The sequence below is a fragment of the Centropristis striata genome, chromosome 7 (genome assembly GCF_030273125.1).
Source record: "Centropristis striata isolate RG_2023a ecotype Rhode Island chromosome 7, C.striata_1.0, whole genome shotgun sequence".
NCBI classification, from domain to species: domain Eukaryota; kingdom Metazoa; phylum Chordata; class Actinopteri; order Perciformes; family Serranidae; genus Centropristis; species Centropristis striata.
In genome coordinates, this window is record NC_081523.1 from 24868471 (window position 1) to 24893539 (window position 25069).

Below are 25069 nucleotides of genomic sequence, written 5' to 3' on the forward strand. Positions count from 1 at the left end.
TCATACATACACAGTATGTAAGTGTTACAATGTAGAATATAGCTGTGAATGTACTGTAAGTGGTCTGGTGACAGCAGATTTACACTCCAGTAGCATCATCTAAAACTCATTCATACATTCATCCAATGTGCTTAAAACGATGATATCAAGTAAGAACAAAGACAAAGTAATCCCAGCACCAAATACAGGTACTTTTTTATAAAGAAATTGAATGCATTGGGATAATTTACAGTTCAACGCTAGTTGTGCGGAAAGTTTGTGGGGAAGTTCTGTAGTTTACAGTAGGACCCATCCTCCGAGAGGCTTTTCCCTTGACCTACTGTGGGGAAAAAACTTGTTCATGCAGATCTGATGAGGAGAAGTTTTTGGCTTGGCTTGTGTCAAAAAGCAGTCGACAGCAGCCGAGAGAAAATATTCATTTTGTGAGGAAAATCAATCCTTCTAGGATCAATTCAAGACAAAAAACATGACACCAATGAAACAAACAATGTCTGCGTCTGTACCCGTGTGTCTCTAAGTGCACGTTTGTGTCTGCTTGTCTGCCTCTGTCAAAACATGGCAAATTGATGATTAATCATTGCTGAAAATCTGCCACATTCGGACTCATGGTGCACTCGCCTTGATTTTCCGGAAACGAGAGCTACAATATTGTTTCAAAACAGAGTTTAATAATTAACACCAACCTTCTGTAATTGACGTTCTCAGAAAAATGCCCGAGCCGCAAGATGACGCATTTGAGTGGCTGCTTTTACTGTGCGCTTTGTCACAATGCATAAGCAACATCAGATTTAGCTTTGGTACACTGGAAACAGATGTGCTTCAATTCATACCAGGCACCATCACAATGGATTGAAGCATAACGGGACTGGATTGACTTGAGTTTGAGTGTGTGTGCGAGAGTGAGGATTTGAGAGTGTGAAAAGGGGAGAGAAGAGAGAGAAAGAGTATGAGGGGGTGCTTTTCCTGTTCAGTCATTTGGGGACTTTGACCAAAGTGTTTCAATGCGTCTGTCTTCAATCTTAAAAACGAGTCATCGTCATGGTTCTCAAGGTTAAATATTACAGCTGCCCACTTTTTCCTCTGTTTACATTTTTCCCCCATTATCTTCATCTTTTATGTACTCTCTCTCTGTGTTCTCCCTCTTTATTTTCTCTCACTCTCTCTGTAGCACCTTTATGTTAAAATTATAATAATAAAGTAATACTAATTAATAATTAATTATCATTCCCTCCTATATCTTGGTGTGAATCATATCACAAGTGCAATATCACTCAAAATAATCCCAAATTTATCAATGTTGTGCAGCCCTTGAGTAAATTAGGGTAGATAAAAAATGTTGTTTCTCTCTTTCAGGGGGTGCAGGGGAAAAACAATGGTTGGGGACACGGGGGAATAGTGAAAATCACTAGTGATGCCTGAAAGGTTATCCCGGTAATTTACAGGGAATTTTGTGTTCAAGAGGCTTGTGACTCGCTCCTGGACTCCATTGTTTGAGGCACTGTTCAGTTTCGTTCTCTCGTCTGTTCCTCAGATAACACAAACTCCAATAGAGTCAAAAAGACCTCTACCTCTGCAGACTAACACTAACAGCATTTTCTAAAACAAGAGCCTCTCGTGGACGCAGTCCATTAGGCCCATCCATCCAAACAGACGTGCTTTGTTGAGGTGTTATATCAACAGGGTGACCTCCCCTCCACTCCTCCCCAGCTTCCTTGGGCCCCCCAATGGCAGGAGATTGATGTCAACAAGGAATTTTGTCCCATATTTCCTTCTACCTCCTCCAGACGCACCCTGCTCCTGAAAAACACTTGCACCAGCACAGAGGGCCCCAGTGAGGCCTTTACAGGCCCGCTGAGCTGCATTACTCCACCGCCACCTTCTCTCACCCCTCGCTCTAGCAGTGCCAGAACACCCTAAGTCACTAACGCGACACCGTAAACAAGGAGTGCCCCAGAAAACAGCACTAGCAAAAGCAAGTATGTGTGTGTGTGCTAAGGAAATGAGCCACCTAGTTCTGTCAACAGAGTGGTTGCTGTGAGAAGAAGGCCAACACGAGACGTCATTTGTGTACAGTGTCATCGCCAGAAGAGCTGCCAGTAGAACTAAGACCAACTAAAGGCTCGTTTCATGGGTGGTGCCTGTCAAACTTTGTCAAGAAGCAAGAACCTGAAATGCAGCTGCTGTCTTTTGAGGTTTGCAGAGTTCAAATGGAGACAGTCAATGCTCTGCAGCGGGACGTTTGCAAAATCCAATACGTGTTCCAATAAAACAAGACATAATTTCATTCATCTGTGGGACTAATCTGATTTTGCAATCGAGATCACGTACAAACCTTCAGCGACGGACACACTGGCATTCGCTACAGACTTCCATCCATGGTTGTAACATTATACACCATCTAATAATTGTCCAAGGGAATATGTGTATTCATATTTACAAATGGCATCCTTTTAAATTCCATATGGGACATTTAACTAAATTTGCTGAAGGAAGCTTCAAAGAATGTCCTGGCAACTGAGGCTTGAGGTTTCAGAGATGACAGGAATATCAAAACAAATTATGAAGCAAGTTAGAGTTAAAATGAACTTGGTGTGCCTCAGAATATTCCTGTTTCGAAAAATCAGTCATTTTTATTCTGTAGTCCACTTTGAGTGCAAGTTAGAGACTAAAAAAAGAAGCATTTTTTGCAATAATGTGTTCAATTCAGGTTATTTGCTATTTCAACTACAGTTGTAAACATTAATGAGGGAACTATCTATCACTGTATTTTTTTTTTACATAATTTTACATTATTTTTTTACACTGCTAATAAAAAGTTTTTAAAAATCCCAGTGCAAACTTATTTTTGCTTCAAGCTATGGGTTGTAACTTGTACAGTAGGTTGGTATTCTTTTAAGTTGGAACTAGATGGATACAATATATCAGCCCCTAAAATTATTCAACATATGTTATTAACTTGTGTTGACATTTAAGGGCACATCAAGTCAACCTCAGAACACCTGCATCAATCCAATTGTATCCACATACGCTTCAACAAAACAAAGAGAGTCTCCATGAAACCTCATGTGAATTGTGAACGACACTTGAGTCGGGGCATTGAAGGAGAACACTGTGGTGAGACCTGCAGCATTATATCCATGCATCACATATGGTATATACAAAACCTTACGCATGACTTCTTGTTTTAATTTAGAGTGACCTGTCTAATAAACATTTAGACATGCTTAAATCGTTTAAACATTTCGAAGGGATTACTAAGGATGTGACCAGACTGAGTTTTCCGGAGCAAATTGTTATGGTGGATCAAAGGTTATGACTCTAGTTGAAAAGGTTACTTTCAAAGTGTTACTGATTACAGTAATCATTAAACATTATTACAACCTTTACTCAGGAAACAAAATCTGTGATGACTTTCATTATCTGCATTTCTCTAATGTAGTCAGTTAGAAAGTAAACTATATACATTCAGATGACGTGGCCTTCATATCTGCAGAATATAGGACAAGAATATTAAGAGAAGATCACAGAAGATTATATAGTTGGAATTATTATCTATTACTTCAATTAATCTTTTGTTACAGTATTTTGTTAGTTTATTACAGTTTTTTTCAAAGTTGTTGTTGATATTGTGTGGCAAAAAAGCAATGTTATTTCTTTTCTAAAAATGAGTTTTATTTTTCTGGGCTTTCATATTAGCAAATTGCGATGTGTTACATACTCATGCGGTTTATAAAGCAACAAAATGAAGACTCCGTAGTCCAACTCAAGAAGGGAAACATTATTACAAGATCCACTCCTTCCATTCTTACCTTTCACAATAAAAGTACTAGATGGCACTGTGTAAATGTTCACCAGAGAGAACTCAAATTCACTCAGAGCGTTTTGCTAAAAGGACACTCAGTCTAGTAAGTTGTTGTACAGCGTCAGACACTGTCAGGCAACACTCTGGGTGAAAAAGGATCCAAGTAGTTGGTCCTCTGCATGAACAAATCTTTTCCAATCTTTTATTGATTAAGAGTTGCAGCTGTAGCAAATTTGTACTGCTGTCAGTATGAATAATCTTTGATGCAAGATATTTGCAGCAAGTCTTTTGCATTTTTGCATTGTTCTTCATACACCTTGTTTGTATAGGCCCTAAAAAAATCCACCTTTTCCAAATGTACAGTATTTTTACACTGTTACTGTCCTAACCTGGTGATGACCTAAGTGTAAAGCTTCTATGAAGCAAAAGTTTCAGTGAAGTAGCTCCACTGGCCCAAAACATCTCAAAGCAATGCGCACTGACCCCACTATGACTTGTTTACTTAAGAAAACGCTAATGGAAATTCTAATAAATAATGAAAAGATACATAACATACTGGGTATATATGCCGTCTTATACGAGACCTTTAGAGGATATGTGCGCATGTTAGATTATTTGGGTCCTGAAACACACATGGCTGTATGACTGATTCAGCAACTTTCTATGGTTTTGATGTTGCAGCTAGAAAAAGCTGAACATGACTTTGTTAACCTACTTTCCTTGACAGTAAAACTGGTTTTCGGTTTTATGTACTAAAATTTACAATGTCGGAAGATATATATCCTAACCCTTCAGAAAAATCAACTAAAGCAGCTTTGCAACCAATTCATTTCCTCACACTGCGAGCACACATCGTCCAGATAACCTAAATAAATGACTGTTACTGTATGTGATAAGTGTTTTCAGAAGTGCAGCTGGACACAGTGTACAGAATCCAACACTTTTTAGGGTTCAATCTGAGGTCTTGCTGTGATGCTTCCGACAACCCTGAGGATGATAAAATCTTGGAAATAGGAAGTGGCATATCTTTAATTGTGCTTTTATCCTCAGCTGAGGAGACACGCTGCACTTACACTGGACCACAAAGGCCAGTGCTAAGAGTGGTTTGCCACCTGTTTCTGACATGTACCTTGGTACTTTTAGTGTAACTTTCATTTAATATTAAGCAACTCGGCTCTACGGTAGTAGAGCATTTTGACAACCTTTATCAATAAATAATGTGAACACATAAATATTCCCAAACTTCCTGAAGACAAACCATACACCAAAGGAGGGGCTGAAGGAACAATGTACCTTAACAGTTGGCATAACTAGCTCTTCGTATTGTTATGAAACACAATTACAACCAAATCTTAATTTACAAAGTCAGTCTTGCCATTTTGGGGATTCTGCAGCAGAGTAATGTGCAACAAAAAAACTTGAATGAATGTTAATGTCTTCCTTGTTTTGAAAAAAAAAAAAAAAAAATCACAGGTTGTTATATGCAGCAACTGCCACAGAAAATTAGACATACCATCATCACAGCACTGAAGTGAAACACAAAAAGCCACTTTATACTAAACAATTCAATGTGACTTTAAGCACCACTTTGCATTAATAAGTAGCTGTTAATAAGTTAAGTGATTTTTATGAGTCTGTATCTGTTTTTAATTTGCATCAGCATGCTATATAAATGTTTTATCACAGGATGTATAGCTTATTTCATTTTTTATATACTGTATGTTTCCAAGTCCCATAACAGAAGTGTAAGCTCCTCTAAAGTGAAGTAAAAACAAAAGCATGGGAACCTGGGGAGAACTGAAAATAAACCCCAGAAAGAGACCCCTACGGATGTTGAGCAAATGTTTGGTTAACATATAGAGGGTTTGCCCTCTTGCACTCTCCAGTGGTTAACTGGGCTTACTATTTCCACTTTTTTTTCTATTTTATTTTTAACGGTCTGACACACGATATTACCTGAAGCCAGACTTTCATTAATAAGAACAAGCAAAGGTTATAACTGCGCTCACAGGCTTGACATAGAGTATAGAGGCAAAGAAACAAGGTTTCTTTCATAATTGCTCTAAAAATTTGTTTTATCCTTGCAGAGATTACTCATGAGTCACTGAACACTAAGCTCCCTCAGTGACACAGCCATGAGTCAGATGATAATATGCACACACAGGCATGGTAACACTCATTATGACCATGTAATTTCAAACACACAAATGTATTACAAAGAACATACAGAGACCTTGAGAACCGTGCCAACCATAAGTATCTCTTTTGAATCCGCAACAGAGTTCAGTGCAGCCTATGACTGAGTATGAGAGATCTTGTAAAAGTGCATAATTAGACCATCAGTGGAATTAAATGAATTGATTAAAGACATCTGTCACTATTGACAGCAGATTTAAGAGCCCTATATTAAAGTTTTAAATCACCAGCTTGTCATTAAATAGATTAAATAAGATATGTAGATGTAGATGTAAGTAAGAAATGACTACAATCTACATGTATGATTTTCTTTTTTTGTGCGTGTATCAACGAAGTGCATGTATGACAGAAAGAGTGTGATGCTGTGGACAAATAAATACAAAATAGCAACATTAACAAAACATTAATATCAGATTATATTTAACTGGTAGAAGTAGACACAGTATGAAACAACTGCCTCTGTACTGACATTAGCTTCCTCGTCCATCCTGATTAGCTCACTTTATGTAGTCATTCATTATGAACCGACATGACCCTCCCAACACGGCGCAGAAAAGGCCCGCAGGCGACACAAGCCAGCCTCACGTGTCATCAGTGTTTGCAAACAGTTCAGAAAAGTCGATACTTCCAGAGACTGATGTAATGATGGGTCAAACATGGCAGAGGACACATCACGCTAAGACCGGTGAGCAAGTGCAGGCAGCTCACAGACTGGATTAATGGATTGAGTTATGAGGGACAACACTGAGACCATAGTGGCAGGGCTAACAGCATGCAGTTGCAATTTAAAATATCAATAAGATAAGTGGGTTTCTGTGACTATAGTGGCTTGTGCTCAAGTGCAAACAATCCATACTAATTAGTTAAACTAAGTTGAAATTATTCAGGTGGAGTCTCAGGCTTTCCTCAAATGCTGGTTTGAATCTGGTTCAGAACTTTCTCTCATTTCCCACAGCACATTTTACATCAGTGAGGAGCAGCAACACCGGTGGTCTAGGCTAGGAAATACAGATGGTCGTCTTTGCAGGAATCAATCTTTGTTATCCTTCAGAAACATTAAATAGGCCTCTGCAGATGATGTGTGTGTGGGTGTCTGTGTGTGTGTGTGTGTGTGTGTGTGTGTGTGTGTGTGTGTGTGTGTGTGTGTGTGTGTGTGTGTGTGTGTGTGTGTGTGTGTGTGTGTGTGTGTGTGTGTGCGTGCGTGTGTGTGTGTGTGTGTGCATGCACGTGCAGGAAACTGAGGTTCCAGGTTTTTGAAACATGAGTGAGCATTGCACAGGGAATGCTATCCATGACATCCTACTCCGAGAGGCTCCTTCTGTGAGGGAGGTAGAGTGGTAGAGCATGGCCAGCAAAGAGGAAGACAGACAGAGAGAGAGGTGGGACAGACTACCCTCGTGCTGCATTTCATTCCTGCCTCCACAAGCAGTGATTAATTCTGTCCTGAGGGAAGGTGGTGACATGACCTACTATTCCATGACTACTACATGACATTTCTACTATATTCTAACTATTACAGCCCGTCTGTTGGTGGAGTGGCAAGCTGTTATTTGAGACAAAAGAAAAAAAATGACTAGAACAAAAGATGTGTAATCATGGGGTTCCGCGATGGTCAACATAGAGAGGATTAGAAAGGCAAAACCTGCCCATCTTAATAGAGTCTGCAGCCCTGAAGACAACTCTGTCAAACAATGTTAATGAAACTGGAGTGAGAATTAAACTCGAATATGTTTTCTAAAATAATCTCAAGCCACACAGACTAATTTCCAAATGACATGTGCTTACTAATTCATATTAGAGCTATGCTAGTTAAATATCATATATTTAGCTTGATGGACAATTTATGATCACGTTTTAAAAGCAAGCATCTTGGAAGCACATGCCCCACACATTTTGGAGAGTTGATATCATGGTGGCAGGTGACATTTTGTCCCCAGAATGTCATTCAGATCCTGAAGCGTTCCCAGGGCAGGGGAATACAAAATTACCCCAGCATGGGTTTTTCCTGGACTCTCCTCTCAGCTGGATGTGCCAGTCAGGTATCCTATTAGGATCTCATAAACAACTTAACTGGCTTTTTTAATTTAAAGGAGCAGTGGTCCCTCAAAGCTCATTCTGGCCAAAATACCCTTCAAGAGAAATGCAGTTCTGTCACTAGTATCCATCCCCTCATTTTTTTCAGTCACCACCTCCGGTATCCCAATTATTATTGTAATCATCCTGTTTCTACAGTTTAGATAGTTGAAACCTCCTTTCTTGCACTTTGGCATAACATTTTACCAGGATGAAGATCCTTTGGAATCACAGATCACTCTTCCATTCCTGGTACCTTGCCTTGGGAACTTTCTGATTATGTGTAACCTCTGCCAAAAAGATGAAGCTTGTAAGTCTTACAGCTTTGCCTCCTACATAGAGGACATGTCTGCTGAGTTCAGAAGTTGCTCAAGTGTTCCTTCCACACCGTCCAGCAATATCCCCAGTGGAGATCCGAAGTCCCCCCCCACCATCAGAGAAGCCCCTACTCCTCCTTCCTGAGGTATCATACTGTTTGGCAGAATCTTGTTGAGCCAAACCAAAATTTCAAGAACTCCCCCAAACTCCTTCCAAGTTTTGCAACAACAGAAGCTACAATCCTTCTGGACTAAACATTCTTGTCTGCTGATTTGTAATTCCTTTGGGCAAAACAAGCTTGAAAGCCTCCCTCTTCAGCTTAACCTCCCTCAACTGTAGGTTCCAGTGGCTAGTGATCAGGCCACCACTGGGACAGGCACCCAATAACTTTTGGCCACAAGTCCTACAAAATATGTCAACAATACAGAAACCAGGTCCCCAACCTCCAACGAGGTGCAAAAATTAGTATTCTAGAGGTGAGTTGGAGAGTTGAGTGAGTTGTGCAAAGGGGATTTACCCAGACATTCCAAGTTCACACTCTCATTCGGGTTTTTGCAGCTTATGCCACCACATGAACCAACACGGCAGCCCATGACTAGCACAAAAATCTAAAAACAAAGCACCACTCTGCAGGCCATTATATCCAGTAAGCCTTTTGGCTTACTGGCAAGCACTGTGCAAAACTGCAGAGTCCCCAGGCACCGCCCTCTTCCTCAGGGACATGTTGCGAGCTTGTATCACCATACTCATATGGTACCTCTGACTCAAGGCAACTATGTAAAATGAGAGTCCAGTCCAGGAGTTAAGCTCCAAAGTCAGTGCTGTGCATAAAGGTTTATCCAATAATATCTAGTTTCTACAGCTTCATGTCCCATACTAGCTCTGGCTCCTTCCACAAATGAGAGGTGAAATTTCACATCTCACGAGCCACTTTCCATAACCATGGGTCAGAGCACCATTGCCTCCACCTTAACCCGCCACCCACTTAGAAATGCACTAGAACCTTTGAGGGAGTCACCCACATGGCATTAGTCCCATGTTATTTGTTGCGACTGAGTCTTACCAGGCCCAACTGATACAGGCCGGCCACATGGGACTTGCCTGCAAGCTCCTGTTCAAGGTCAGACTGCAGGAGGCGTCCTTGGTTTCCCTTTTCCGGATGAGGTTTCAATTTTCCCAAAATACCAATTTACAGATATCTTTTGATCGCTCTTAGTTTGGCCCCTCACCGGGGACCAATTTGCCTTCAGAGAGCAAACCTGGGGTGATGTCTCCAAAGACACTGCTCCGAAGTTCACAGTGGCAAGCACAACTGCCCACGCCACCACCACTAGAAAGTAGTGATTTTTCAAGTCTGTTTTTAAATGATAAAGCTGACAAAATGATAAAAGTCATTATGATTATGATGCACACTCTAGTTAGAGTTCAGGCCTGAAAACACCCACATTGACTCTAGGAATCATAGCAGGCCTGTTGTGCATCTGTTTCAAACGGCAAATGATCAGAGACATTCATATATGTATAAACTTACTGATCAGTATGTGTCTGAACGTGTACAGATAATTGCAAACTTGCTTTTTCAGACAGACATGTTTGGCATTATTTTTGTGAGTCTGTAAAAGCTACAGTGCTTAGTTGTGAAAGAAGGTAAAATATGTTAGAGATGCTTTGGCTGGAATAATTTAACAACAGCACTGTAAACCAACTAGGTTACCTGGTTTGGCGTCCTTGCAGCAGGCCTATCCTGGTGGTTGGCAAGGATGAGGAAAGGCAGTGTGCAGAGCTGCGGGTGCTGTAGGGCCGAGTGAAGCTCGTTACGTGCTGCCTCGAGGTCCTCATCCGATGAGGCACTGTCCAATACGAAGACTACACCCTGTGACCCCTGGTAGTAACGACTCCAATATTTCTTGATGTTGTCAGCTCCTGCAGACAGATATGATGCCATTAAATGTGTCAACTTCAGGAAGAAGCCATTGTCTTAACTGAAGTTACTGTTGTCATGTGAAAACCTCCTAAAGACAGAAAAGTCAATATAAAAAGTATAAAGCAAAAAAAGAATATAATCTATAGTATTGAATATAGTATCGCACTGACCGCTCTTGCGACCTATAAAGCACTTGTGTCCTAATGGACTCGAACTTAACCCACGGCACATACTCTTACTCCTTGCTTGTGTTGTATTACTCTCATTTGTACGTTGCTTTGGATAAAAGCGTCTGCTAAATGACATTGTAGAATTGTAGAATAATCCAAGCAATTAGACCTTTAATGTTTGGAATGGTGCACAATCATCTCAGAAAAAAATGCAATTTTAAAAGTTAAACATCCACAGTATTTGTTACACTTGTTACACCAAAACCACTAAGCTTTGTGGTGTGAAGTTCAAACTACCTCTTTTCCTGCCAAATTTCACAACAAAGCTCCTCAAGTCATTGTTAAGACACAGGAGTGAATCTCCAAAGTCCTTAGAGTAAATACACACATTCATTGGATTATTCAAATGGAGTCTGGGCTCATTTTCAAGGCCACGTTGACATTGAGTTCACAGTGACCAACATGTGGTTCCTTTTTGGGTGTGTTTAGTTCACAGCTACTTTATTTGTTAGTGGAAGTAATTTGAGGAAGAGACCTACATGCTCATAAAATTAGTTGTGTTCCTTTTGCTACCACCTCCCTCTACTTCCAGTACCAGCCCCTTCTATTGTTTACTGACAGTGTGGACAATGTTTTTGAAGAGGAAATACAATTTTATAAATGTCCTTGTGATTTTTATCACAGATTCCTGTGCACGTTCTTCAGTATAAGGAAACTTGTTCAGGGATGGCCATTTCACACCTGCTTCATAGGATTGCTAATGCTATCCCCAATCCAAGCAGCAACCTCCAGGTCTGAGAAGTGAAGCCAATGTAGATTTGCCTTAAACCTTCATTCTTTCTAATGGCTAGCTGGGAGCAACTCTGCTGGCTGAAAAAAAGAAACCCAAATGTTTAGAAATCTATAAGAAAATTACCCTACTTCTTCCTTGATTCATTACCTCAGAAAACATTTTCTGAATTAGTGTTTGGCGTCGATTACTATTTTGAGGTCTTCTTCAACTCAGCATGATGTTCATGTCGTAAATGGTGAGTAAAATAAAACAGGGTGTGCTTAAGGGTGTGGCTATCTAGTGATTGACAAGCCCCTTCCATTGCGCACTATTATCCCTTTCACACTGAGTTTTCAGTTCATGAAAGTCAATTGTAGCATGTTTTCATAATTTGTTTTTATTTGTTTTGCATAGCTTCCCAACTTTTTAGTCAGGGTTGTAGTTCAGCATTCAGTTGTACTACTGTAAAAGAAACACAAAGTAGTAGGCTGTTTATTTTGAATTACAAATGAACCTTGCTAACTATTAGCTCGCTAGCACTAACGTTAGTTCATAACTTAGCATCCTCTTCCTCCCATCATCTTATTCTCCTCAAAATATTGTCATTTCTGGTTGAAAAAAGCAGCATTATTTTCCCCCACTCCATAACCATATCCCATGTGAACCAAAACATCGCCATGTGACTAGCAGAACTTAGTGGGGCCAGTTAATCAGGGAAATTAAGTCTCTTTCCAATCTTCAGCCACCTTGGCCATGTCAGAAAAAAACAATCCTCTCACACTGAGCCACCATTTTTTGAGCCAGTACTCAGTAAAACAAAATCACTCTGTTATGTACTGGAGCTGAAACACAAACTATTCAGTCCATGAAGAAAAAAAAGGTTGTTCGTAAAGTTAGGAATGACTGCCAGATGACAGCATCTGCTGTCGCCCTCTCTTCATTGATGCTGACAAACTCACTCATCACCACAAACCATGATATGCTAGTCACATCCTCCATGTTACTCATGCTCCTTTAGCATTGGGACATCTTGCACCTCTTGTGAGTATTGGAATCCATTGTAACTGACTGAACACAAGTGGACCACAGCTGTTGATCTCCTTTAATGAGGAAACCACAAATCAAAGCCAACAGGAGTTGTTTTGTTTTTTTACTCAAAAGATGGATGTAAAGTGGAGTGTAAATACAGAAATAGTATTGATGTGTATCACAAAGGTTTTATTTTATTTGTCCATTGAAAACTGTGAGCAATTCTGAATTGTGTGTGAATGTTTTTCTTATTATTAAGGCAGGAAGGAGGGAGAAAATGTACAATTAACTTGAGAACCAGCCAGGCACATCAACAATGACCTCTTCTATCTAAAATACACCACAGTATTGGCTATGGTACTTTCAGATTTAAATCTCAATGTAAAAAAAACAACAAAAACAAACAAAAGAAACCTATCTTGTCAACTGCTCTTACTCATGCTGTCCTTTTCACATGTTTTCCATTAGAGCACCCAAAATGTTTGTTCTACACACTGACCAAACTTGTCAGCACCACATACAATTACAAAGAGTCCTATCACATTGCGCACGTAAGTAAATGCATTTGCCTTTACAAGGTTGTACTTTCTGTTTAAAATTATCCTCCTCCGTCTGGTGAGGTTACTTCCTTTGCAATCCTGTGAACTGTTGTTTTGTTATTGTTGCTCATAGTAAGGTAACTGCCAAGAAGTGACGAACTGTGAGGCTGGCAAATGTTTAAGCATCACGAAGTGCTCTCACTGACATTTACCTCCCTTCCCTCATGCTCTCCCTCCCTCCCACCTTTCTTTCTTTCCTCCCCCACTCTTTCTACTCACACCTCTCACTGGAGTGGAAAGCTATCAGACAAAGTGGCACTTGAGAGATTGACTAGGAAGTTTCTCTCATCTTTGCCTGGAAATGGTGGAATGTCCATCACATCTCATTGGATCTCGCTGGCAACTTCTGCCACCTATTGGCCTGACGGGAGGATTTCCAAACATGACGTCATGATTCTTGGGGGATGCTGGCAGCCCTACTACATATCATCAATCTAATAAGTGCACCATGAGTAAGACCTCATTCCTTTGCTCCTTTTTCTCTATCCCTTCCCACTTCTCTGCCCTATAACTAAGTTCTAACTAACTAATTACATGAACAAATAATGAGAGAAAGATTAATTAACTCCTTATAAACAACTCATTAAAAAGGTATCACACAGCATAGTCCAATGCACCTGAGGGAAAAACTTTCAAGATTTACAATTCAATGTTTGTCTTGTGTTCTTGTGTCTGCTTCTTATTTAAGTTACGACTTCCAATTCCCAAACCATCAATTCATTTTTTCCCTTGCCTGAAGTTGATACATTTAGCGGTTGTTTTAATGTGTAGGTGCAGAGAGCAACAAAGTAAGCTATCAAGTTAGTAATGGCAAGAGAGCAACAATTTCTACTCAGGACAAAATATCATAAAACATATCTTGTGGCTGCATTATATAATTGTCTACTGAGGCTAACGTTGGCCAAAGAAATCGGTATCTTTTGCTTTTCCATGATGGATTTAATCCCTGTTTGAGTTGTTGAATGTTGATGCAAAATGGTACGTCAGCTATGAGGTATTTTCTCTTTAGTTTTGGGGAATGAGCCTAGAACCTAATGTTTACCACCAGTTGAGCAAAGATTGCTCATTGAATATCTTATTAGAATACACCACAACTCTGAGGAAAAGATATACAATCAATATATATGGATATATATCTATAGAAGCAATACACTGACAACCTAAGAAAAGGGGAAAAAAGCAAAAAGTGTTTTAGTATACATTAAATACTATAGACCATGTATTTTGTCGTTGTAAACATGTATTTAGGCCCTTAATGGAAGAAAACAATTAACGCTCTGATTCCAACATTTCTGACAACACTGTGGGAAAAAAACGGGAATGATGTTAGTCTTTGATGTCAGAGACTGACCCTCTCTGGGATCAAATACTTCAACCCTTCAACCCTATGCTACAATGTATGCAATGACTTATTCAATGCACTGCATACAACATATGAATGTTTAACATGTATGCATGCTTTGAGGTCTGGGAGCATGAATCTTAATGACTGTAGATGTGCTACGCTTCATCGACAATTGATGATTCATTGTGTATGCACAGCTAACTGCTACAGGCCACTGTAGTGTTTACATTTTTCAATCAAAGATTACAAATATTACTTAGGTTCAGCTTATAACTTGTGAGGATTTGCTGCTTTTCTTTCTAATGTGTCAGGGAAGCTTTTACGCATGTGCTGGCTTGGCTCAGTTTGACTTTATGTATCAGCCCAATGTGGCATGGATTTGCATCCCCACTGCAAGCAACAGTTAGCCGCTTCAAGATGTGCAGCACCCTCTTTGGCATTGTTTACAATAGTGCTGTGCAACAGACACTTTTGTTTTGAGACACATTTGCAACTGATGAAATATCTGCTACGTTAGGCTACAGCGGAGGCTATTAATAAATGTCGCTGGATCTTCTATGAATGATGACAAGGCACATCGGGTGTCACCACAACCTGCTTGGAGACGGTCAGGTCTGCTTTGATGCATTACCATGAATTCCACTCCTTTTCTTGGCAAGAGCTGCCCTGTATAGCAATCGAGCACTAGGTTTGGCTAGGCGTCCATGCTTGTGTGAAGTACTGGTGCCCAACTTGGTTAGGTCTGAACCCCTGACCAATGTGCTATCTTTGCCTAACAAGGTCAATGTCTAACCTCAACCAATCAGGCTTCTATGCAGAGCGTATCTTAAAAAAGAAAAGGTGTGGGATTCATAATTGAAAAAAAAAAAAACTGTAAACATTGCAAAAGAAAAACAGTAGTACACACTGTACCTTATTTACAATATCATCAGGGACCCACAGTATGTAGTTCCATTTCACAAAGACTAAAGAATGACACAAGAATGATGCTCATAATGTGTAAAGAGGAGAGAATGGGAAAAGCATACGTCTGGTTACATAAACACAAGTGGCAATGATGTTTCAGTGATCAGGTTTCTTTTTTATTTACCAAAGTGTGACTGTGAATGAAAAACAAAACTTTGAGGCAACTGCCAGTAAAACATAAGCAAGCAATTATGCTGGAAAAATTAGAAGCAGATCGTCTCCTGCAGTCTTCTGAATTCTGATTTTCCTTCAATTGTGTTTTAATGACTGGTGCTTTATAAACTTGTCTAAAGATTCAAACAGCTTGTGATGGTCTACATGTCAAACATGAGGCAACATAGTTGAAACCTACTAGCCCATATTTCCATTTGGTCTAAATTAGGCTACTGTTGAGGCTTGTTGTGTTTGTTGTTGCGTATCGACGCAGGTATGGTTTCAGATTCAACGGCAGCTTGAACACTTTCTCATACATTTCTGCCTCCCATCGTTTTTTGCCAGCTTTTACCTTGGACAAAACGCAAACATGTTGCTAATCAGGTCTTTTTTCACTCTTGAAAGTTGAAACACTGAAAGCAACCCTCTTTGAAGTCTGCCTAACGAAAAACAGACAGTGTTTTTTCTCTGAACAAAACAGCTACAATACGATATGATGGGAGGGAGTGCTGGAACTCGTGAAGGAGGCCTCTAGTAATAAAGTTTGCTTACTTCATTGAGGAATGAGCTGGGGCTGGAGCTGGAGTGAGGTGGAAAACACTTCAGCTGTTGATACACCATCAACCTGCAGTCTCAGCACTGTCGGTTTAAGTAAACAGTTGACAGTGTGTGAGGCCTGGTCTGAAACACACATCACTCCCTCTCATTTATGTACAGAATTGACAAATCTGGAAATGTGGCACCTCTTAATATTTGAGATCAATAACTCGTGTTATTGTATGCAAATACTTTGGCTTTCTCTCTTTCCCCACTTTTTCATTTGGTGAGTCAACATTTTAAGAAATTGGAACTTCAAAAGTTGGTTTGGCTAATGCACTCAAGATATCAATGGGTCTCTTACAGTATCTTTGATGCACCATTTACCACTATCAACAAAAACCCAACATCAAAGAGGGTAATATCCTTGAACAAGGCCTCAAATAGAGATCAGTTTCACGTCTGTCCTCAGAAGTCCAAAATCAGAACAGTCTGCGAATGCAAACATCTGCTTTAAACCCAAATGACAATGACAATCCAACGCAAAGGAAAAGCTCCCCTGTTGGGCAAAGTAACACACACTGTGGTCCTATTTGATACTAATAAGAACCACATTGGGTCTAATGACTACAGTGTAGTGGTTTTGCTCTGAGACGTGCTCACATACTATCTGTGCCTGTTGGTGGTCAGAGACAACTGGTAAATGCCCTGTGATGTTCCTGCATCCTGCTCGTCTTCCCCAATGTTCTCTATTGGTGTACACAATCGACTAATAATAGATGATGAGATTCAGATCTACATTAGAGCCCGGTCGACGCATCTGTTGACTGTTTTTAATCAGCCGATAATGGCCCATCAAATATCGTATTGTTTCATATGTCGTCCAATATGAAAACTTTTTTACAGAACATATAATGCAGAAAACAATGCTTGGGGTGATTTAGAGGCATTTCATTTTCATTTACTTTATTTAAATGGTCAGCAACTGAATTATATTGAACACAAGGTACTAATGTTTACAGAGCAATTTATTTTATTGTATTTTATTGAAAATGTAATACATTGTATATATATATAATGTATAATCAGGTCAAATATGCTTTAATAAAGTTATTCATTTAACAAAGCAGCCTTCTGATTTCCTTTGCAGTCATATCAGTACAAACTCCACATAGAAAAGGTAGACTTTCATTACTGCTTAAAAATCCACTACATTCGCCGCCAAATCAGTTATTTTTCTCCAATAAAATCGGTATCTGTTTTAAAAAAAACAACATATCGACCAGGCACATATTCTACTCTTCATACTGTATCAGCCAAGAACAGCAACTTTCAAAATTACAGAACTCCATCATGTGTGTAACATAACATGTTCATCAATAGTCACACACAGACACACAGACACCTATTTTAAGCCTTTCAATTGGCGTATAGAAGCACATACTTTCCTATAAATTCCTGATTTGGAAAATAGAAAGGTATTGGAAATCCTGGTGAATAAAGAGCATTTCAGGTGTAAATAAATATATAATGTAATACTGTATAATATATAATATATAAATGTCTACCACTCAAGCCTCAACAGCAACGAGTGTTGAATATTAGGACCACTTCTTCATCAGTTGTCATTGCATGGCATGAGTGCACACTGTGAAATGGCCCGTCTAGACCTGACGTCATGTCACTGTCCAGACATATACACACGCATTCGCACACTCCTACACACACTTTAATAGATTCCTCCTTGTGTCCCCGGAGGTGCCCTTCCCACCTAATCCCCATACCTGGCACCAGCTGGGTAGCAAATGCCTGCCAGACTAAAGATCGCCAGATGCAAAATACTCAATGTCTCCCAACTGAAACGAGTTGATTACACTTCATTCAGAGGAGTACAAAGAGCTCCCGTTTTACAATGTTGCTGCCCGCTGATTTAATAAACAGCATCTCTTCTTTCTGGCAATCTAAGAATGAAAATGCACAATTCAATCTGGGTATCTATTTTATTCCTGATTACATCTAACTTCTATCGAAGTAATACAAGGTGCGATCGAGGTGATATTGCCTCGCTGTGCCAGTCACATATTATAATAAGTGGCTATAATAGAGCACAAGATGATTTTCCACCCTCTCCAGTACACCTATTTATATTTCTTTGCTGCCCTCTACCATCATTCTAAACAAAGGTTGACATATTTTAAGTGCATCAGTGATACACGTTTCCTTTTTTTTCCTCTGAGTATTTTAGCTGACTGCCCTGACACACACTGTAGCGACCACACAGTTTTTCCTTAAGTATGCCCATGTCTGATTTTTTTTTTTTTTTTTTTACAAACAGTCTGGTGTTCAGCTGTGGAAACCAATGTTTTTAAACTTATTTATATCAGCTTTGGCTTCACTTGGACTTTGGGTTTAATTATTTTGTATTTCGTCTGGTCATAATAATACTTTCCCTGTTTATTATTTTGTTAATAAAATGCACACACGTGGGGACAATTAAGAAAACATTTCTTAGGAAAAACCCAAGCTGAATTAACCAGGGTTTTCTTAATCCTTTGCTCCAATTAAAGGGAACTGGGTTTTTCAATGACAATATCTTTAAGAAATGAGGGCACTACAGAAAGCTAACAATAACTAGGTTATTAACCAGCATGTAAACACACTGAGTGATAGGACAGACAGGCTTTGCCAGATAATGACTGTGAGGCAGCGTGCTTTATTACGGCCAGACAATGTGTTCAAATCAATAAACGAGGAGAGCTCGAGACGAGTGAAGAATGAGAGAGAGGAAAAAAGGGAGACAGAGACAGCACAAATATAGAAGCACAATACGGAAGCAAAGCAAAGAGGGGATGGAAGGGGAGAGGAAGACAACAAAAACCAGAGGTGAATATGAAAACAAGACAGCAGGGACCTCAATGACAAATGCATGAGCGAGACAAACGTATAGCCTGATCTGAATCATTACATACACCATACATCAGGACTGCCTGCACATAAGCTGCTTTGTGCCTCTGGTTTAAAAGGACAGCTTACGCTTATGACAATCTGGTTCAGCGCACTCCAAGCAGGGAGAGTTAAAAATGCATTACCAGGCTTAGCAACTATACAAGTCACAGTCAACTATGCTTACACGGCTTCAAAGCCAGCAACATTTTAATAAGAGAGAGGAGACCTGGCTCCTAAGACAACTCCAAGTGCCATGTTAAGGTCACTCTGTGCTCTTTGCTGTGTGCAAGATTTCTCTCCGTGCCAAAGGTTTTGACCTTAACACTTGCTTGTTTCCCATGTGACCTCTTCCCGTTCAACTCAAACCACATTTGTCTCCCAGATGAAATGAGTTGAGCAATAACCGGACTGCCATGCCAAGCACAAAGCAAGGATAAAATAACTGCATATAAAAAGTTTAAAGGAAGGATTTTACTTGTCAACTGCTCTACCAAAAGGAGCAAATAATGGTTTACAGTTTATTTATTAGCATTGGCGACTTAAATTGTCTACCTGACCTCCGGCCAAGACTTTCTTTACATTTCTTACTGTAAAGGGAGAATACCTCATTGACATTCAATGGGCTTTCCAGTGGGAGAGGAAGGAAATACGTAGTAAGTGCTTCACTTCTTCATGCTTCTCAACAAGCGCTTCTTCCTTTGCCTTAGTAAAGGCTGAGTGCAGAGAACAAGCCACAAAGGTATTGTGTAAAACAAGTTTTTTTGGGGTCAGAAATAATGATGTCTGTGCGTCACGTCTTGTATCATTTTTCTGCATCATTGATGCAGTGCAAAATAACATAGAACTAAACCAGGCATGTTTGCTTGTTTTAAAGCCATAGGGAAAGGGGAGGAGAAAACAGTAATACTGACAGAAATGGGAAGGGCTGAGTAAGATACAAAAAGTGCAGAAAGGGGCTGTTTTAATCAGAAAACAATCTAAAAGGCTCATTATGAAAACTGACCGGTGGAACATTATGCAAGAGCACCAACTCTCCCGACTCCGCATTTACGTCATTTACATTTGGAACAAGAGGAGCACGCCTTCTTTCAGCCAAACAAAAGGGCTGCATACCAACATTTCACCTCAGACAGAAACCTAAATCCGATACTGTGCACCAAATAAAAAGTAGTCAGTGGAGGCGTCAAAACATCATGAGCTTGTTTTTACCCTGTCCAGCTTATCCATAACGGATGGCACCGTAAATCGCTCAAATTCTTGTCCTCTGTGTATTTACAAGAAAAAGGAGCAAGTGAGCAAGCAGGGGGGCAAAGAAAAAAAGAGAAGAGATTTCATCATGCTTTGCTGTGGTGGCAGCCTATACTAACTTATCTAAATCAAACCTGTCATCCGTGGGACCAGTGTTTTTCCAACCACAATAATGTCCCACCAGACTGGCTTTGAACCAATCCAGAAAAACCTCTTTTGAAAACCCCCTAATGCGCTCTGTCCAAATTTGGTAGCACCCTCGTTGGTGGTCCCCCAGTGCCTCTTTGTGTGTGTGTTAGTGTCTGTGCGTGTATGTTTTTCATCTTTTCGGGGAGGCGAGGATGGGTGAGCCTTCAAAACATGCGCTGCACCTGTCATGTGCATATCGAGTGCAGAAAACAACACAAATTATTTTAACTCTCAACAAAACAATATATTTTTCACTGAGTGAAATCACTGAGTTGCTTGTCGGAGAAGGGACAGCACTGATTTATATCTTTTTCACGGCTCCCTTTAAGGATTGGAAGCCTCCCATCGTATTTGTTCTGTTTACGTATCTCAACCTCAAGATCCCTCATCTGTGCTTATTAGACGGCTTCCTCGAGTGCTGTTCATTTCCAGGAATAACAGGGTGCAGATTGTACAGCCACTTGAAAACACACCAACAGGTCTGACGTCTGTACACAAATGTCAGTCTGTGACCGCAAGGTGTGATGCTACCGGAGCTCAAAACAAACATGCTTTTGCAACAGTTAATGTTGAGAGATTAGATGAAAGGACAAGTTTTAATATGTGAAAATGAAAAACAACTCTGAACAGTTGAGCAATTCAGATTGAAGATTTTGAACAAAGTAGTTGCCTTGTATTCATAGAGGACCAAAACATTAATCATATGAAAACATACAATAATGAATTCACACATGGTGTTTGCCATAAAGAGGAACTGAAAGTTAAAAAAAAAAAACCTGAAAAAAGCAGAGTTCGTACAGTATAAAGTCCGAGCACTTTTCAAGCACTTTCAAGGTACCTAAACAAAAATTCTCTCTCTCAAAGCCTTTGTCACTATAAATGCAATTGCGAAACTTAGGTTTACAGAATTCCTTTATACCCAAAGCAATTTAATGACAATGTTTATTTTAGCTGTTCTTAAAAACTTTGACTGTATGACTTGATCTGAATTTATTGGCGTGTGTCATGTGTTTCTTACCTCCAAGTTCTTTTACATTCAAGATGGCATTTGGAAATGGCACTGCTTTGATGCTGAAACCTGGGGGGAGAAAAACAAAAAAATCCATCACTGTAATGAAATTGTGCGTTTGTGTGTGCGTGTGTGTGTGTGTGTACAGCACATGGTAGGAGTGATGAGAATCAACTTTAAGGAATGTTGGCTGGGTTGCTTTTCAATAGTGAAAAGAATAGAAAATTGCTAAAAGAAATCCGACTTTAAAAAAAACCCTCCACTGTATCACTTAGTTTCCCCCAGGATATTTAGTGTACCTTTTCCAAACCACCAGCTGGTGAACACACAGAGGACTGACAACATATTTGAAATGAAAGAAAACACTTTGTGTGGTCCGGGTTAGCAAAACAGAAAAACAAGAAAAGCTAAACAGAAAAGTGTTTTGTTCTATGTTGGAGTTAGAGGAGGATAGAGTTAATGTGTAAAGTGCTACCATGTATTACATGGTTTGTTTCTGTGGTTGCGTACAGTGGGAAATAGTAAAGAAAGCCACTGAAGCAAGAGATTTAATGTTGCTCAAATTATGCTAAATTGTCTTGGTGGGAATTCATTTCCTGGAAACACTCACAAACAGGAGGAGAGATGGGACAGACAAACGATTATGATTTTCTAAACATCTGAATTAACTGCTAAATGTGGTTTTTAAGCACATTACAGAATCATGAAGTAAGAAGTGAGGGGGGGAACCGCAGGAGACTTCCCCCTCATTGTTCATCATGATCTTCCCTCTGTAGATGTTGGCAGATACAGACAGTGCTGACAGCTAAATCTCATTTCAGAGAAGTGCGCTAAAATTATTCTCTGCTAAGGTAAGTAATCGACATATTTTATCTATTAAGACCTACTCAGCGGCAGACGCAGACAGGTGTTCACTCCCTTGAACCACTGCCTGCCACAGAAACATGCACACTAACGGTTACAGGCAGCACGTTTGGGAATTGGGAACTTTATATTTAGCTTTTACTGGTGAAAGTGCACAATGACTAAATCTAAAATGGGACTTCTGCAACAGCTCAAAGCTGACTGCTGACAAAGCCAGGGGAGGAAAAAGGAATGTCAGAGTCCTTGAGGGATTGCATTGCGTATATGGAAAGCAGAGCGTTGACTACCAAGAGAATGATGTACTAACCCTAAAGCCTCCTCTTCTGGACATACTTAACACCAGCCTCCCACTTGACTAGAAGAAAGAAGCTGAGTATTGGCTGGTGAGATACAGCAGAGCGTTTCTGGCATGAGCGCTGGGACTTTGGAAGACACACTGAAGACTTGCTTCCCCCTATTGGAGAGCTGGAATACCTGGATAGTATTATCTCGCTGTGATTCTTATACAGAGGACAACATGTTCTTGAAACGAGAAAGCACTTCAGAAGCTTAAAAAGCTTTCAGGAACACATGATGCAAAGAAAATTGGGATATAGGTGGAGAGTGCATGCTTTTACACTGGAAAAAATGCTTTCTTTCCGACTGATCTGTATGTTACGTCCACATACCTGTTGTAGGAACGATGCCGTCGCTGCCCTCACTACAAAGCCGTGAGAGCAGGCTGGTCTTTCCAGCACCTGTCAGGCCGATGCACACCACATCATACTCTGGTCTAGGTGGAGGCGGTCCTTTACAGCACAGTGCCCGGAAACACTAAATCAAAACAAACAGAATAATGACTGTAAAATTGGAAACTAATGCACCCATTGCAGTTGAGGTAGTGATTAAGAGTCTGCATTTGGAATCAAAAGTTTTGCCCTGAAAGTGAACATTTGCGAAATAAATTCTTGTGTCTCCGTGTCGTCAGGAAAACACTCATGTGCATCACAGCTGTCTTCATATGATGAAGCAGGAAACCCTACAACATGTCAAAAAATGGGTCTGGTCTATGAAACACAGATTGTCAGTTGATGTAAGAGGAGCAAAATGTTAAACCATGTTCCGCCAGAGAGCATTTTTTAACAAAAAAGCAAGAGCAATGACAAAGAATAAAACCACAAGATGTTTTACATTCATGATTTAGAGAGAGTTACAGTCAACATGAAAAAAACATGTGAAAGAGAAGAGAGTATGGTGTACAGATCCATGCATCTTAGCACTAGTGCAACATGTTTGTGTGTGTGTGTGTGTGTGTGTGTGTGTGTGTGTGTGTCTGTGTGTCTGTGTGTGTGTGGACCCCTCTGACTGGGCCCTTGTGGCGGCCAGAGGCTGACCTGTCACTCCATGAATCACGGCCTGGGACTGAGGGCCTGCTGTGAGACATTAAGGGGCGAATGCAGTGTGAACCGTGAATGAGATCTTTAAACTTGTGGTGAGAGATCAGTATCCAAAACTAAAAAGAGATCTCTTTTATTAGCAAGACAGGAACCAGTCTGGACAAGGCAGGGCGGGCAGGCACACACACACACTCGCACTCGCACTCGCACACACACACACACACACACACACACACACACACACACACACACACACACACACACACACACACACACACACACACACACACACACACACACACACACACACACACACACACTCTCTCATCTACTATATCACATTTCAGGTGGAAGAACATCAACACAAGATTGCTTACTGCTCTTGTCAGGGGACGACCCCTGTTCAACACACTGCTACTCAGTTCAATCAAAGACTCTGACAGGAAGGAAAACAAGCACAAGTGTACACGAACTGCTGCACATCTGTGCGTAGATTCTCCAGGTGTGCCTGGGCATGCCAATAAAACTTGAACCTCAGTGTGGAGAAGCAGATATAAACAAATGAGAGGATACACAAATATTCTGTTCAAGTATATTTGGCAAATGTTCAGGTTAGGTTCAGCTTACTTCTTGTCTTAATGAAGCAAAATCCCCAAGACATTTCCTACGACCAGCAGCGATTTCTACAAGATAAACCAATGCTTCTTTCAAATTGGAGGGGAACGAGAGAGCAGCAAAGACTGTTGTAGCCTCAATTCTTCCGCAATACCCCCAGACATCAGTGACCAACAGGGTCAGTTTTCAGAGCCGTGCCAAAACAGAGCTGCTGTTTGATGGAGATGTGGGGAATCTGCTTCAACAGAACCAGACGTTGGCTGAGCAACCTGACCCCCCCGACTCCTAGGTGAACCCGCCAGTCTGCTCAAACAGGAAACATTCTCCTCTTCCAGAAAACCAGTAAGATCAGAAACACACGCGCGTCAGATGGGGGAACACATGTAAAAACTTGGCCTGATGAGGTCATTCTATTCTCTTTCTTGCCCTCTTCTTCACTCGCCGCCTCAAACCCCCCACCTTCCTTCCCTCAAGCTACATGTGAAGATTTCTGCAGAGGGTAAAATCTGCCCTTCAGCTGTCATTCCCTGCCTGGGTTGACAGTTGATCTTTCAGAGGAAACAAGAGGTTGAGACGGAGAGTTCTAGGGACCTTGGCTGCAGTCAAATATTCGTTTTTTCTTAGGAAGGTTACTAACTGAGTAAAATGACCCGGAAGTGTCTCAGTGAAGGAACATGTTTAAGTGCTTCCTTTCTTACCCTCTTTAGCATTGGATTTACTGGGACAGCCTATATGAAAGGAAAGATGATAATGCCGTCCCACAATTCCTAACAGGAACATTTTTATGAAAATGAACAAATGATGACATATGCCAAAGTAGATTTTAAGGCCAAACATGTTATGTCAATCTTGCATGAATTCAAAAATTATTTTCGTACAGTCAAAATCTTATTGTCTTATGGTATTGACAGTAACCTGCCAAAGAGACTAAAGATGAA

General features: G+C 40.3%; 1 protein-coding gene across 2 annotated transcripts in view; it reads right to left on the minus strand.

The window, feature by feature from the left end:
- Positions 1-25069, minus strand: part of arl15a (ADP-ribosylation factor-like 15a) — a 105710-nt gene that overhangs the window by 40204 nt on the left and 40437 nt on the right. For both annotated transcript variants that reach the window (XM_059337119.1, XM_059337118.1), the window contains exons 2-4: positions 22809-22953; positions 21286-21345; positions 10104-10312 (exon numbers count right to left, since the gene is read on the minus strand). In XM_059337119.1, the coding sequence (XP_059193102.1) occupies positions 10104-10312; positions 21286-21345; positions 22809-22953 (414 nt within the window). The remainder of the gene's footprint in view (positions 1-10103; positions 10313-21285; positions 21346-22808; positions 22954-25069) is intronic.